The sequence below is a fragment of the Argentina anserina genome, chromosome 7 (genome assembly GCF_933775445.1).
Source record: "Argentina anserina chromosome 7, drPotAnse1.1, whole genome shotgun sequence".
In the NCBI taxonomy this organism is placed as follows: Eukaryota; Viridiplantae; Streptophyta; class Magnoliopsida; order Rosales; family Rosaceae; genus Argentina; species Argentina anserina.
Window position 1 is genome coordinate 4,498,203 of NC_065878.1, and position 15,183 is coordinate 4,513,385.

The following is a 15,183-nucleotide window of genomic DNA, read 5'->3' on the forward strand; positions in this document are numbered from 1 at the left end:
TTTCGTGAGTTGAGCAGGGAAGAATTGCTTCAAGAACCTCCTAGTCATTTCGTCCCATGTAGTGATGATTCCTGCAGGCAAAGAATATAACCAACATTTAGCATCATCCTTAAGGGTAAATGGGAACAAAAGCAACCTCAAGCCTTCTTGAGAAAGGTGATGAATCGATTGGAGCTTGCAAATGTCCAAGAACTCCCTAAGGTGAACATTAGGGTCTTCCATTGATGAACCAGAGTACTTAGGCAGCTGCCCAAGCAATTGAACAGGAATGGAGAAGTTAGCTTCATCAGGTGGAGTGAAAGTAATGCATGAAGGTGATTCCGGGGTGGTGGGAATGAATGCATTCTTAAGTGCCATTGGAGCACCAACAGGAATTATGTCACGGCCCGCAATTGTGTCTAAGTCTGAATTTAAGACGAAGGGAAAGGACAGATCTTCCTCTTCTTCTGATCTAATTGAAGAGTTTAAGATTGAATTGCTTGGAGATGTTTCGAAATTCAAAGGTCTACTTATGAAAGAGTTGTTTAAGTCTCTAAGTGCTTGAATTCGATCCTTGAGCTCTTGTGTCTTCTTAGAAAATTCGGACATGCATAGTACTTGTTGTATGAAAGGTAACGAGTTAGCATTGAAGAATACATGATGGATACATAAAATTCGTGTCTTCCCTTAGTCATACACGCACACTTATGGGGGAAGGGCACGGCAACTATGTCAAGTTTACAAGAGTTAGTTCTTTACGTTTTCACAAGTTCATACAATTCACAAGTTCTTTTTGCCATTTCAATGATTGAATGATCGATTGATTCTAAGTTGTAAATCAAGGTGGACGTGCGGCCTAAGTATGGATGCCTAGACACAAGATCAAGTCTTTGTTTCAGAAGGCCTTTAGCTCAATCAGAGATAGTGAACATGGTAGGACTCATTTGTTGAACTACGGAGAGCGAACTCCCTATCGACTCCATCACCGAGATGTATGTCAGTCAGTAGTTCTCTGAGATCCAATTTTGGTCCCATGCACCAGAGTAATAAAAGAGCGTGCCCCTTACTCAGCTGGACTTAACCTCATGTGTTAGACAAATCTCCAAGTGTTAATAAAAGCCGCCCTCGACCTCATGCAAACTCGAGAGCTAGCATGAAGGGTTAAGGCTAATATTAACAAAAGGGACTTTACCTATTCCGTTCGATTTACAACCTACAACAATCATTCACTCAAGCACCAAAACAACAACCTAAGTTACATTACTATTTGTTACACGAAATAAGAATAAGAATATACAAATGTACAATATTCACAATGAATTCGTAGTAAAAGTTAGGGATCCATCTCTAATGGATCCCCGGCAACGGCGCCATTTGATGAGTGCTCGATTACTCGACATCAATATTTAACCCTGTAAGCATCGTTAGTAGTATAAAGCAAGAGGGTATCGTTCACAAACCGGGGATCCAGCCAGGGCTTAGGATCACAATACTTACACGAATTCATAAAGGGTTTAAGGTTTGATATAGATTTTGGATTGAGTCATAAAAACAGTAAATAAAACCTAAACTAATATATACATGTGATCAACCAACCAACACAATAACAATCACCAAAACAAATCATACAAAGGGAATCGAAATAAGTTCTATAACTTCTTATTGAATCATGCCGAGACTATGTAATGAGCAACCAAGGATGGATCATGCATTTAGGGTTCTAAGCAGTAACCTAAACACATAGACACTTAACACATTCAATCAAAACCAAGCAGCCATAATCGAAATCTAACATGTTCATCTTAATCATGTAACTTCAAAGCCATGCACATTGAATTCATCAAGTATGTCACTTACTTAACCAACAACCATGCAATTCGAAAATCACATAAACAAGAATAAACATGTTCTTAGCATAAGTCTTTAATCCAACAACCTAAATATCATGCTACAAGCATAGTCATAACACTTAGAAATCGAAAATTGATCATAGCTAGGTTCGGCAGAAACCAAAAACAGAAATTCATAAAACCAAAACAATTTTCAAATCCTCTATATAAATTGAATCAAGTAGCTATTTCATAGACAAAATTGATACAAGATTGCACAACTCAAATCACAAGCTTCATCCAAGAACAAGAATAAAACCAAAACCGAAATTAAACAAGAGTGAATCATGGTTAAACTTTATAAATCAAGCAATCCACAAGTGTAGCCGAGACTTCTATGGATGAAACCTCCTTCACAAGCGTGCTTGAAGGCTATTGATAGGTGGGGAATGATGGAATCGGTTTTAGGATTTCTTGGAAGGGTGAAGGATGAATTCGGCAGAGCTATGGCTTGTGTTTGTGTGTAGGGCTGATGATGTTGCTGAATGGAGAGGCCGGCCTCTATATATAGAGGTGTAGGAAGCCTTCTTGCCGTGCCATAAGGAAATAGAATCCAATTGGGAAACTGAAATCCTCTTTGTTATGGATTTGATTTATGTACTCCATATCCAACTTGATGTAGGAAACCAAGTCCAATAGGGAGATCTCTTTAAGGGCTGCACGGCAATCTCTTGGTCCAACTAGGAGTAGCTAGGCCGGCCTCCTCTTCTCCTTGTTCAACTCGAATATGATTTCCTTGTTCAACTAGGAATGCAACTCGGCAACTCTCCTTTCTTTCCAAATATGATTTGTCTTTCCTGAAAAGAAATCGTCGATTAAGAAATAGGAAAGAATGAAATTAGGAAAGTAGAGTCCTAGTCGAGTAAGGAATCCTAGCTCAATCAGGAGTTCTAACACTTAGCACAATTTCATCATCAAATCATCTAAATTCGAAATAGCTCTACCTAGAACATACATATGACAAATATGAATCTAAAACAACTAAATAAGAAGTAACAAAGCATAAGAATAGGGCATATAAACATTAAGAACGTCACACTTTGTGCTCCTATCACCTCATCGACACTCTTGAACGACAAAGGCTAAACTTGCAAGGCCTACAGAATAGCATCAATGAGTTAGGGCTTGCTGCTGCACGAACTGCAAGTACTGGTGGTCTTCAGAACTTTGGTGGTTCGAATTTTTCAACAGTAAACAACAAGGTGCTGCCAACAAGTGGTGTTAATGTTCTCTGGCGAGCAGAGCCTCCTATATGTGAACCAGATGGTGTTGGAATCGATCTGTCGCTTAAGCTATAACTTTATTGTTATTCTATTTTTAAGTTATACACAGAGTATGTTGAAAGTTATTACATTTTACTCCTTTTAGATTATAATCGATGTTGTGGGTTAGATTAATGTATTTCATCAGATTGATTTGTTGGTCTCATTTATAATGTCTTTCTTTATCTTTTCAAATTTGTCATAATAAAATTCAAAATATACACTGAAAAAAAATTCAAAAAGATTTGTGTTGTTAATGCAGGGCTTGATCTAAAGTCTTAATTCTGTGTTTATTTCCCAATTAATTAAGGGTTTGTAATCCATCAAAATTAGGAGAGCACATCATCTCTGCCAGAAAACCCTGTGCCAACAATGTGCCACGAGTAATATTGTGCCACGTATTCTCCTCACAAACGTCAACTTAATGTTGGTTTAACTTATATTATTTTTCAATTAAAAGTTTAAAACTAACAAATAAATAAATTAAAATGTGGATGCATATCAACCTTTAAAGTCTGCGACGTAGACTCCTGGTTTTCTTCGATAACAAATTGTGATCATGTTCTTCATAGAAAAAGGAAAGCCATCGTGTGCTTTATATAAAAGAAAAACTTTGAGGCTGCAATCATCGTTTTCCAAAGGAATCCAGATTTATTTTGGTCACATGTATTTTGTTCTCTTCAAACTGATGGTAGATTTTTATTGGTTTAAGAAATCTGATAGCCAAATTATAGTGGGGATGATATGAATCATATGATGGCTATGGAGAAAAAAGTGTTGGGCAATGGAGGCTTCAGCCTTCAGGCATGGAAAATTGAATCCAAACAAAATTCGACCACCTCAAATTTAAACCATTGTCAGATTTAAACACCTATCGTGATGCAAGTTGAAGAAAGAGGATTGAGGGAACTAGGAAGGAAATAGAGGATGGTTTGTTTGTCTGTGCTTACTTCATTTTAGAACTAGAAAAGAGGAGAGACGAAGTGTTCAATGTAGGATTTCAATGAATTAAATTTTCCAGGTATTTTTATTTTAATACAAAATATTAAAAAGAAATAGATGTAACAGGGTTAATTTCTATTGTTGTGACAACACGTGGCATAATATTACTCGCGGCACATAGTCGGCACATGGTTTTTTAGCACAGGTGATGTGCGGAAGCAAATTTACCGATCACCATTCATTTGTCTATCTTGTGCCAACCCTTCTCAACTTATGTCATGTGTCTTTTCACAACTCATATTTAGATATAATTGAGCAATTGGACATATGACATGAGTTTAGAATAGTGAACACAAAATGAAAAAATAAAGGATGGTCGGCAAATTTATTTATAGTGATGTGCTCTCCAAAAGGATTAGGCACATGAGTATTTATGATTGTTTGAACAGATCGATCGAGCATGAGTAATTGAGTACTCTAGGTTTGTGTCAGTTTTGATATTGACCTAATCGATCAATATTCTCTTAGATATCTATTTATTGACTTGCCTGGATCAAATTCTTTTCTTCAATAAAGAAGCTTAATAGAAGAGCATCATTACAAAAAAGAGCATATACATTGATACAAGCATATCAAAATGAACACATCTGGAATAACTAGACCTCACATGCCTTTTATATATACATCCATTTTATTTTTTAATAGAAACATTTGTTCTCTAGACGTCCATTCAAATTACTAAAATAACCTTGAGATTGCTATTCATGTTACTCATTACAACTCTTATTCACTCACTTTACGTCTAAACGACTAGATTTCCATTTCATTTTTTTTGTTTGCATCTTTTTTTTTCTTAAAAAAAGAGGAGATCAAAGGATTTCAAACCTATTCTCTTGTGGTAACTCGAACGCAAGACCTAATAGCCCACTTCCTAGGTAATGGTGCTCATTCCGGACTATCAGTTCTCGCATTTTTTTTGTATATTCTTTCTTTACTCATGCCAGATCTATTCCTGATTACTGTTGCTAAAACTATAAACAAGATTTTACAAAAATACGGAGTCAAAATAATTTATTTGAATCTAACAAAGAATTAGCATGTGCTAAAATTGTAACTGATGCAACACTTATGACATGAAGGAAAATTCTACTACATTGAGCTATACATCCCATATCAAAAAGTTATATTTGAAAATTAAGAACGAATTACTTGCCATTAATAAGCACTTCGGTAGTTTTCAAAATAAAAAATAAACACTTTTGTATTTTGAAGTATAACAGGCGGTGCACAAAGTAGACCACAAGAGAAAGAGATGATCGTAGTCCGCGCGCATTTCCACACTTTAGAGATGACCGCGTTAACTACAACAACATGGGTATTCTTGGAAAGTGGGAGTACGTTGTTTTGTGAAACTAAAACTGCATTCTTGTTTGTTTATCTGTCGTGGACTTTTAGGTTTACTCTTCTACTATTCTGTTATCTGAGTTGATTATTATTTCAGATGGGTATTATAGAAATATGGTGAATGACAGTTTCATATGACTTGCCTTAATTAATAGAGATATAAAAAATCGAATGTTAGGAAGGAACTTCTTCTCATCTCATTCCGAACACAAATTTAATACATGAGAGTGATGAGACATCTTAGAAACAATAAGTAAATATGAGATAAATGAAAAGTCTAGACAATCGTATACAAACCTTTAACCTTTTGAAACCAGTACATATTTGTAGAAAAAAAAAATCAAAACAGGCCATTACGTGAGTCACGTGAGGTGCAGAAAACATTGGAATACTTATCGTTATCGTCCCGCCCAAAAAATCTATTCTTCAGTTCACCAGATATGGCGACTGCTCCGAGTTTGATGACAAGCCCTTTCGTTTCTCTCAGTAATGCCATTACTACTCAGACCTCACCACCTCCATTCCCGCGCCGGTCACATCGCCTTAGGGTTCGCTGCTCGTCTATCCAGAAAACGTTGACGGAAATTAATAGCTCAGGCGTCATCGCATGTCTTCGTGCCAACAGGTTCCTCCAACTCAGTTTCTCTATAGCACTGGCTTCCATGTTCAATCTTCTAAAACTAACTTTAAATCGGGTTAATTAAGTGCAAAAATATATAGTTGGAGTGATTGTTGTTCTGGCCATTTGAACGACGTTATGGTTAGATGGTACTATATATTTCTTATTCGTCCTTGTTTTCAGTTTCTATTTGGTTAGGTTTGCCTTGTAAAATATCAACAATGAAAAAACATGATTATAAAGTTATAAGCTTGTCCTCCATGATGTTAATTAGGAATGGGTTCGTATTTTGGGTAAATTTAAACCATGTTCTACCCAATATTTGCTAAGAACTTACTGTCTCATCCTATTCTGTATAGTGCGGAGCTCGCATTTGAAGCTGCTTGTGCTGCTCTTGAAGGTGGCATTTCAGTTGTGAGTTCTCCTTTTCGAAGAAATTTTCGTTATTAAAAGAAAGATCTTTCATTAATTTGGAAGTACAAACACGTTCACATATATTGGTAAAATATTACATTTTCAGCTTTGCATCTGTATATCTAAGGGTGTTGGTTGGTACATGATATTTGCCTTCTAGAATATATAAGCCACATATGTTCTCAAATTCTTATCCCCTTTGTTTATATTGCTGACCTACATTATGTTATAGCACATTTCCAAATGAGAGCCAGGGTGCTACACTGACATATATGGTTGCATTAATTAGGAGATGCGTAGTGTGATAGTTTATTTTCATTTGGATCACAAATGATGGCTTTTCTGAAATTTGTATACAATTTGATATGCAGCTCGAGATTGTGATGTCGACCCCAGGGGTGTTTGAGGTTGTTTGAAGTTCCAAAGTTGACTGTATGGTCGCTTGGCTTCATAGCTTATGTGTGTTACTTTTCATTTCTGTTTTTTCGCATTCACAGGTTCTACAACAGCTGGTACATAACTATCCTACAAGAGTCCTAGGAGTAAGTCTTCTGACCTCTTGATATCTTGATCTCTTATATGCATTGTGTTTTTGTTCCTGATTATATGTCAAGGGTATATGATACAAGAATGAGCCAATATTTTATAAAAATGATCGATAGTGCTGTATCTGCATTGCTTAAGACAACTATTGGTTCATGGGGAAATTTTGCGTCCTCATCTCTTGGGATGTACATGATATGCGCCTTGTTTAACATCAGTGTTCTTCAACAAGATCGGGTTTAGCAGAAAGCATTAACTACTCTTTCTAAATATGCAATCACATCTCCGCTGGTGATATCCCACTAGATGCATTGTAAATGACCAATCTGAAATAATTCCTAAGAACTATGTTTCCGGCTCATGCATCGGTAATGTTAGTTGATTCAAGAACTGTCAAGCACACCATTGTGTATTAGAACTGTTACAATTAGTCTCTGAACCTGCCAAGTTTGCAGGTAGGGACGGTACTCAACATTGTCGATGCGGAAAGGGCAGTGACAGCTGGAGCCAAGTTTCTTATGAGTCCTGCTATTGTGAAGGTAAGTATTTACAAAATTTGTCACTCTTCATTTAGTTCTAGTATTGCCTCCTTTTCTTTGTGTATTGTTTTTGTTTAGTCCTTATAGACCTGTAATTTTCTACATACCACACAATAGTATCGTGTCAGGAGTGGCAACCTTACTGTTTGGCCTTGTAAAGTTAGTTTATCTAAAGTTAGTCAATTATTATTGGGTGAGGAGATGCATCTTTTATTGGACTGAGGATACCCCTCTCCTTTCTGCTGACTTGTCACAGAAAGATGAAATTTATGTTCAGCTTAGTTCACGATGATCGACCTTGCACTGCAGATCCACCTGCTACCTTTTAATTTTCTTTTGGGGGCTAATAGGGGGATAAGGAGGTCTGTCAGCATATGGTTTATCGGGATAAGTGGTAATATTGGAGCTTAGCTTTTGGGTCACTACAAGTTTGCTTACAGTGCTTGTTTGAACAGTCCTCATTTTTTGACTGTTTTTTTTTCCTTTTGGTCATACATTAGTCCTAGTCTCCTAGATCCTCAATACTTAAGTCATCCATGGTAAACCCTAAGGAAATTAAGATATATCTTGATTAATGCCACTTAATTACCACTCCTTCCAATTTCTGAACTTTTCTTAGCTTCATCTTATGTACTTTCGAGCTATTACATGATGGCCTGCATCTTAATGTATTAGGATATGTCTCCAGCTAATAATCTCAACTCAAAACGTGGTTCAGGATATTATGGATGATTTTCGGTGCTGGGATGTTTTGTACATACCTGGAGTTATGACTCCCACAGAGGTGAAGTAATTTCTTATGCTTGAACTCCTAGTGATCCCCGTGGCTTAAATGAAGTTTCACTTCAGCTTCAAATGCTGAATATATTTTGTCTCTTGATCTGTATGGATTGTTATGGAAACTGAGAAGTTATAACTCTGTCAGCATTTTCTTTTGTATCATGTTATTTTCTTTAATTTTTGTGTTTTGACTCATTCAGATTTTGTCTGCCTATAATGCTGGTGCAAAAATTGTGAAGGTGATGAGTCCTATTGTTTATCTTTTAATGGACATTTCATTAACTTTATTATAGATTTGATTTAAACTTGTGGTAGACATTTTATCATAATATCAGTTGCATCGACTTTCTGTTAGCTCATTTGGCTTTAATATACAAGTCCACCGAGTTTGATTATCATGTACCTTCAAATTTCAATGTATATGAACCATGAGAATGACACAAGTCTATATATACCAAATCCGTCTCATGTCTAAGATTACAAGTAGTCAAGCAGGACAAGTTTCCCATCTAATATTTTGTGTTGAAGTTAAAGACTGGAGGCTTTAATGAACAAAATATTCACTACCTTGGCATGTCAAATGCATATGTATGCCTTTTCTATTATTTCTATCTTTTTACCCAGAACAATTAGCTCAATCATATTTCAACACCCCGAGAACATTATGCTGGAAGCAGCAAGTACAGCATGTATTTCCTTATGTGATCATGCATAAAAGCCATATTGACTTGAGGCTTCGGACCTATTCTGTGTCATTTATTGGAAATATAATTCTTTTACCATTTAATTTAGAGACACTAAAGAATTAAACAATAATGATTCCGTAGTTGAGTTCATTTTGTTAATGTATATTCAGGTCCATACATAACTTGCAGGTTTTAACACTATTTTATTTGGTGGAACAGATTTATCCTATTTCTGCATTAGGTGGCACACAGTATATATCAGCCATCAACAAACCTTTTCCTCATATCTCAATGGTTGCTTCTCAAGGCATAACAATAGGTTAGCTAAGTTGTCTCTCGTGTTTCCATTAATGGTCCAGCCCTGCAATTATTCTATGAGACTATTCAAGGAAAAACCAATATGCAGAAATTCAGGAGTAATTTCTACACTTCTTTTAAGCTTTAGAATGTGAATCGTGAAACCTCTAATTGGCCATATTACCTGACAAGTTTGACAATTTATAGAGAAGCAATTTTGGGACATGCTGCTCTAGTTTTCTAAATGCTAGATGTATAGGTATCCTATTATATATATACCATTCATTGCTATGTATCACAAGTCTTACTGAATTTCTCTTGGTGACAATATCTAGTTACTCAAGAAGGACCAAATCTGCATTAATCAAACATACAAACCTTCATAGCTAGACGCCTAAACCTTTTCTCTTAGCTAGTTCCAGTTGTGAAACTTTCACTTGTGTTTATCAATTGTTGTTCAGGATTTTGAATCAAGATTATAATTTTCATTGGCTGTATGTATTTCCCTTGACTTAATTATATGCTTATGCTTCACAGGTTCAGCTGGGGAATACATAGCTAAGGGAGCATGTTCAGTTGTCTTATCAGATGCCATATTTGATAAAGATGCAATGGGTCAAAAGAATTTCAATAGAATACATCAACTTGCGAACATGGCAGCTTTGCGGTGCAAGGAAGCTGTAGATCGGTTAGGCTTTATTCCTTTTCATAATGATTGTTTTTGCTTTTATATAGGCTGCAATCTGTGATAGTACTATTGATGTCACTATGATGTCTCTTCTTTTCTTTTCCTGGTATGATTGGATAAAAATTTACTTACATAATTGTATATAAATTGCTCTTGTAGATAGTTCTAGGGTACTTTCTCATAGCTAATTTGGCAAATTACTTCTTTGCATAGCTATTTGATTATAAAAGTCTAGTCTCCGCTGTTGGAGGTGTTTGGATTTTTGATTGTTATCTGCTTAGGAGATATTGTTCCTTTGAATCTGTAACTTGTATTTCGGGTTCCTTACATATGTTAGCTAGTTTGCATTTCGTTGCTCCAGTTTACTCTTCGATCTGGATCTTTTACTACAATGGATAAAAGTGTGACCACTGTGGAACAGGCCAGCGTTGTTAGCGAATAATCTACGCATGCATCTCCAATGCTTGGTCTTATTAATCCAGTCTCTGACTGTTCTTATTGTCATGCAGGAAGAAGTACCTCAAGCTGAAGACACAGAGTGTAGTTGATACTTGATACTAGGGAGGCATGAAAATGTTTGTCTGTTCATGGTTTTGTACTCTACGGTAGCCCAGTTCATCATTCATGATGTTCCTCCTCTCTTGGCGTTGGAGCAATGCAGGCTGGTGAAATTCTTCGGCATGTGACCATTAGTTTTGCATGCAGCTTTATTGACATGGCTGGTACTCTCTAATCGGGTCGTGGGTTTATGATCTGGAATGCACTTGCAATTACAGTGGACGATTACATTCCCGCTTCATTGTCACAGTTGGTTTTGGATCACAATTGCTTTGGGGTTGGGTCAGCAGCTCGGAATCATTCATCTTTTATAATCAAATAGCTATGTAAAGAAGTAATTTGCCAAATTAGCTACGAGAAAGAACCCTAGAACTAAAGGCTTGCATTTCTTTTGAGGCCGGCGACGATGACTCTACTAACCTGCCCTATGATGATGAAGGCACCATAGTGAGGGTGTTTCGCTTGGTAACTTCTGCTCTTTCCGGTCGAGACATCGTAGGGTCTATGACTCTTGGCTTCAACTTCGGAGACTTACGCATATACTGATTATTGTAGCCATGATTCACTTATGTACGCATGTCAAACCACTAACGTAACAAGTTCTTATACTTATCAATTATAATGAATGAACAAATCTAACTGGTTCAGTTAATTGTTGCAATTTTCTCCCAAATTAGGCTGCGTTCCGATAAAATCAAAGGTAAATGTTGTTTTCTCAGCTGATCTTATTTGTAATGTTGTCATGCATGAACATATACTGATCTGTTTCTCCTGCTTAGAAAGGGAAAATGGGTAGAACCTGACGTAGTGAAATAGCTGGACAGGTGTCGGTGGGAGACCGGAAGAGATGTAGAGAAAGGAAAAGAAAAGCACACCTGTGCTTCTGTCAACGGGTATTTGAAATATAGCCGTTGGAATCGAAACGGCTACTTTGCTGACACAAATTTTCTTTAAAGCTTGAAAAGTTGCCGTTTTCAAAATCATTGTGATCCCTAAACAAAAACAAGAAGCACTTATCCCAAAAACAAGAACAGTAATAATAAGAAGAAGAAGAAGAAGGAAGCTTTCCGTAATTTTGAAACTGAAGGTATGCAGCTCTCTCTGCTCTATCTTGGGTTGGTTTTTCGGTATTCAATTCAATGTTGAAGTATTAGTCTAAGTTTGGATGAATCATGATGCAGGAAAAATGAATGATCTGATGACGAAATCGTTCACCAACTACGTGGATCTAAAGAAAGCGGCAATGAAAGACCTCGACCTTGAAGCTGGGGACTTGGAGCTGTCTTCAAACATGCACAGCGACATGGGTCTGTTTCTGGAAGAGGCTGAAAAGGTGAAGCAGGAGATGGCCTGTGTCCGCGACATTCTCGGCCGATTACAGCAAGCCAACGAAGAGAGCAAGTCCCTCCACAAATCGGAGGCCCTGCAATCGCTGCGCAGCCGCATCAATGCCGACATTGTCAGTGTTCTCAAGCAGGCCAGGGCGATTCGATGTCATCTCGAAGACATGGACCGCGCCAATGCTGCGAATAAGAGGCTCTCGGGTGCGAAAGAAGGCACCCCGATTTACAGGACGAGAATGGCGGTGACCAACGGGCTGCGAAAGAAGCTCAAGGAGTTGATGATGGAGTTTCAGGGTCTGAGGCAGAGGATGATGAGCGAGTACAAGGAGACTGTTGGGAGAAGGTACTTCACAGTGACGGGGGAGAAGGCCGATGAGGAGGTGATCGAAAAGATCATATCGAATGGCGGGGAGGAGTTCATGGCGAGGGCCGTGCAGGAACATGGGAGGGGGAAGGTGCTGGAGACTGTGGTGGAGATACAGGACAGGCACGACGCGGCAAAGGATATCGAAAAGAGCTTGTTGGAGCTGCATCAGGTGTTCTTGGACATGGCTGTGATGGTGGAGGCTCAAGGTGAGCAGATGGATGACATTGAGCACCATGTGATAAATGCTTCTCATTATGTCAAGGATGGAACCAAACATCTCAACACTGCCAAGGAATACCAGAGGAGCAGCAGGAAGTGGATGTTTATTGGACTCATTATTCTCCTCATTCTCATTCTCGTAATTGTCATCCCCATCGCCACAAGCTTCTCCCATTCTTGAGTAGCTACTACTGTCTAGCTATGTTGTTCTTATTCTTTATTAATGTCGGTGTCTAGTAATCTGTGTTCCTCAATTCATCAGGTTGAGGCCTTAGAAGGAAGAATGTTAATGTTGTTGCATCATTCTGTTATTAATCAAAGATCGGAAGTTGTATTAGACCTGTGTAGAACATCATGGGTTTTCTGGTGATAATTGAATTGTGCGTTCTGGTACTGTGCAAGTCTGCAACTTGGGTTCAATGATCAAATTGGAAGAAGTTTTTGCTGCAAAAGAATTATGCGCCTAAATATACTACCTTCATTGAGAGTTTAGCTTCCAAACGTGTTCATCTTGACTCGTTTACATGTGTGTTATGCGATGGAGCATCAGAGTGCATTAACACCTCAGTTGTAAGTCTTGTAACTGCTAGTGTGCTTTCACCAAGGCACATATGCAGACTAGTGCGCAATTAGTACACAGTATGTTACTACTCTTCTGACTTGGCTACTGAGTTGCTGATTTGGTTGAGCAATTGTGCTACAGACCTATCTAAAAGTTTAGTTTGAGAACTCATTTTATATCTTTGGAGTGTAGAAAGAAAGAATGAGCGTGAGTGAAACCAAATGTTTCATTTGGTAGTATGGCCAGACTCTGCCAGCAAGAGCTTCGGTTTCACTACCAAAAGTCGAAACTCATGTGGTTGCGCCCACCACCTAGAGTGAAGAGGTGGACAGCTTTGGCCTCAGGCTACTTAAAGATCAATATGCGACTTGGAATGGTGGTTTTGTTCTGTTGTTAGAGATGAGTGGGGAAGCATGTTAGCTGAATAGCTGGTGATCCTTTTCCCCTTACGAGGACTAATGTCCCCGGAACATAATGAGTTGCTAGCTTCTGCAAAACAAAGGAATTTGCAGGTGACTATGTTTTTTCTTTTTAGGCCGTGATGGAAACAGATGATATGGAGGTCCATAGGCAGCTAACTAAGACCAATGTGGGGGTATATAGTGATTTCCGCTCTACTCTGAATGACTACGCTTCGGTGCAGGTTAAGCATGCGCCACGAAAGGGCAATGTGGGTGCAGCCTGGGGCTGCTCCTGCTCCTTCAATTCTTCTTTCTGCCATTGCAGCTTGTTGTGTGCAGCTGATATTTCTTCTATGTACTAGTTTATTTCGAAGAAGTTTCATAACCCTTTTGCAATCTTTACACCAAACTCGAAAACTGATCCGTGTATCTTGTAATCTGTATCCCTCAATTCATCGGGATGGATCATTTTGCTTCATTTTGCAATATACATGGTGTAGAACTTGGGTTGGACAAAGGAATCTTAGGTCGTGATAATTGAATTGTAGGTTCTAGTTTTTCTCAAAAAAAAAAAAAAAAAAATATATATATATATATATATATAATGTAGTTTCTAATACTGTATTCATGCAAGTCTGCACTGAGTTCAACTTCTTGGATCAAAGTGGAAGAAAATTAGATTATACGATGTGATTGGAACCACTGATTAAAAGAAATTTGAAGCTTTAAGCATGCTGCTTCAGGCCTTCAACCAGTTGAAACGCATGTTACATGCAACATGCATATGTCTTTGGTTTTGTAAAATTTCTTCTGTTACACCAAAACTGAGTATTTTCTCTGTTACATCTTTGTCAATTCCTTGTACCAAATTCTATAAAATCAAGTCTTGCTATTCAGTTGTAGGAACTACAAATAAACTTTATATCCCATAACCAGCAAACATTTTTGGTATGAGGAAAACATTACCGTAGCACAAAGCAAAATCCACTACTCCACCTATACGCCCTAGTCATCTATTCCTTGTCTGGGCAAGAGCTTCAGCTGTTGGTTCTTTGGAGACTTGCCATGAACTTGACAATTACTATTAATTGTAAGGGTTCTGAAATGAACTATTTGGAGAATTTTATGGAAGTTCTAGTAAGAAAATGGGATGCGAGAATGATGAGCAACATGAAGGGTTGGTAAGGTGAAATGAGATGGAACTGTGTTTGTGTTCATGTTGGAGCATATGGGGGAGTAGCTATATACACAATTGGGAGGGGAACTCGGTGGCTGTTGTGCTGGGCTGCGTTTCCGGTCTCAGATTTAATGATTAACAATACTACATGATAATGTGCGGGCTAGGCAAGATAGAAGCCAAGTTATTTTGACAGAAAAATAAGTGTCATAAATACACCTGAACTACACATCAAAATATACTCACAATGAATGAAAGTTGCAAATGAAGGTAGCAGTGTATAATGAATTTTAGCATATGATAAATCATAAACTCTTATAAGAGTCGAAATACTATATATTTAAATCCGCATTAAGAAATTAGAAACCAAAAAAAGCTTTATAATCATTCTAAAGCCTGATTTTCTTACACAATGAAATTAGAGCATGATTTCCTACTTTAAACCATGACATATGACCATAGAGCACTAAACGTAACAAAAAGTAGCACTGAGTCCCTGGTGAGCATGCAAATT

The 15,183-nt window shown here is 37.7% G+C and overlaps 2 protein-coding genes across 2 annotated transcripts; both read left to right on the forward strand.

The window, feature by feature from the left end:
- The first annotated feature begins 5,916 nt into the window (after nt 1–5,916).
- Nucleotides 5,917–11,267, forward strand: LOC126802186 (uncharacterized). The gene is made up of 10 exons (XM_050529766.1): nt 5,917–6,101; nt 6,455–6,509; nt 6,881–6,916; nt 7,007–7,051; nt 7,508–7,591; nt 8,310–8,375; nt 8,572–8,610; nt 9,277–9,376; nt 9,892–10,042; nt 10,552–11,267. Exons 1-10 carry the CDS (start codon nt 5,917–5,919, stop codon nt 10,595–10,597), a joined length of 807 nt encoding a protein of 268 aa, XP_050385723.1. The 3' UTR covers nt 10,598–11,267.
- A 400-nt stretch (nt 11,268–11,667) lies between these two features.
- Nucleotides 11,668–12,864, forward strand: LOC126802185 (syntaxin-related protein KNOLLE). The gene has a single exon (XM_050529765.1). The coding sequence runs from the start codon at nt 11,766–11,768 to the stop codon at nt 12,708–12,710; it is 945 nt and encodes a 314-aa protein (XP_050385722.1). The 5' UTR covers nt 11,668–11,765; the 3' UTR covers nt 12,711–12,864.
- The last annotated feature ends 2,319 nt before the right edge of the window (nt 12,865–15,183 follow it).

Coding starts and splice junctions, on each gene's coding strand:
- LOC126802185 (XM_050529765.1), top strand. CDS start 11,766: ATGAATCATGATGCAGGAAAAATGAATGATCTGATGACGAAATCGTTC.
- LOC126802186 (XM_050529766.1), top strand. CDS start 5,917: ATGGCGACTGCTCCGAGTTTGATGACAAGCCCTTTCGTTTCTCTCAGT. Junction 6,510..6,880: donor TTGAAGGTGGCATTTCAGTT/GTGAGTTCTCCT, acceptor TTTGATATGCAG/CTCGAGATTGTGATGTCGAC. Junction 7,592..8,309: donor TGAGTCCTGCTATTGTGAAG/GTAAGTATTTAC, acceptor AACGTGGTTCAG/GATATTATGGATGATTTTCG.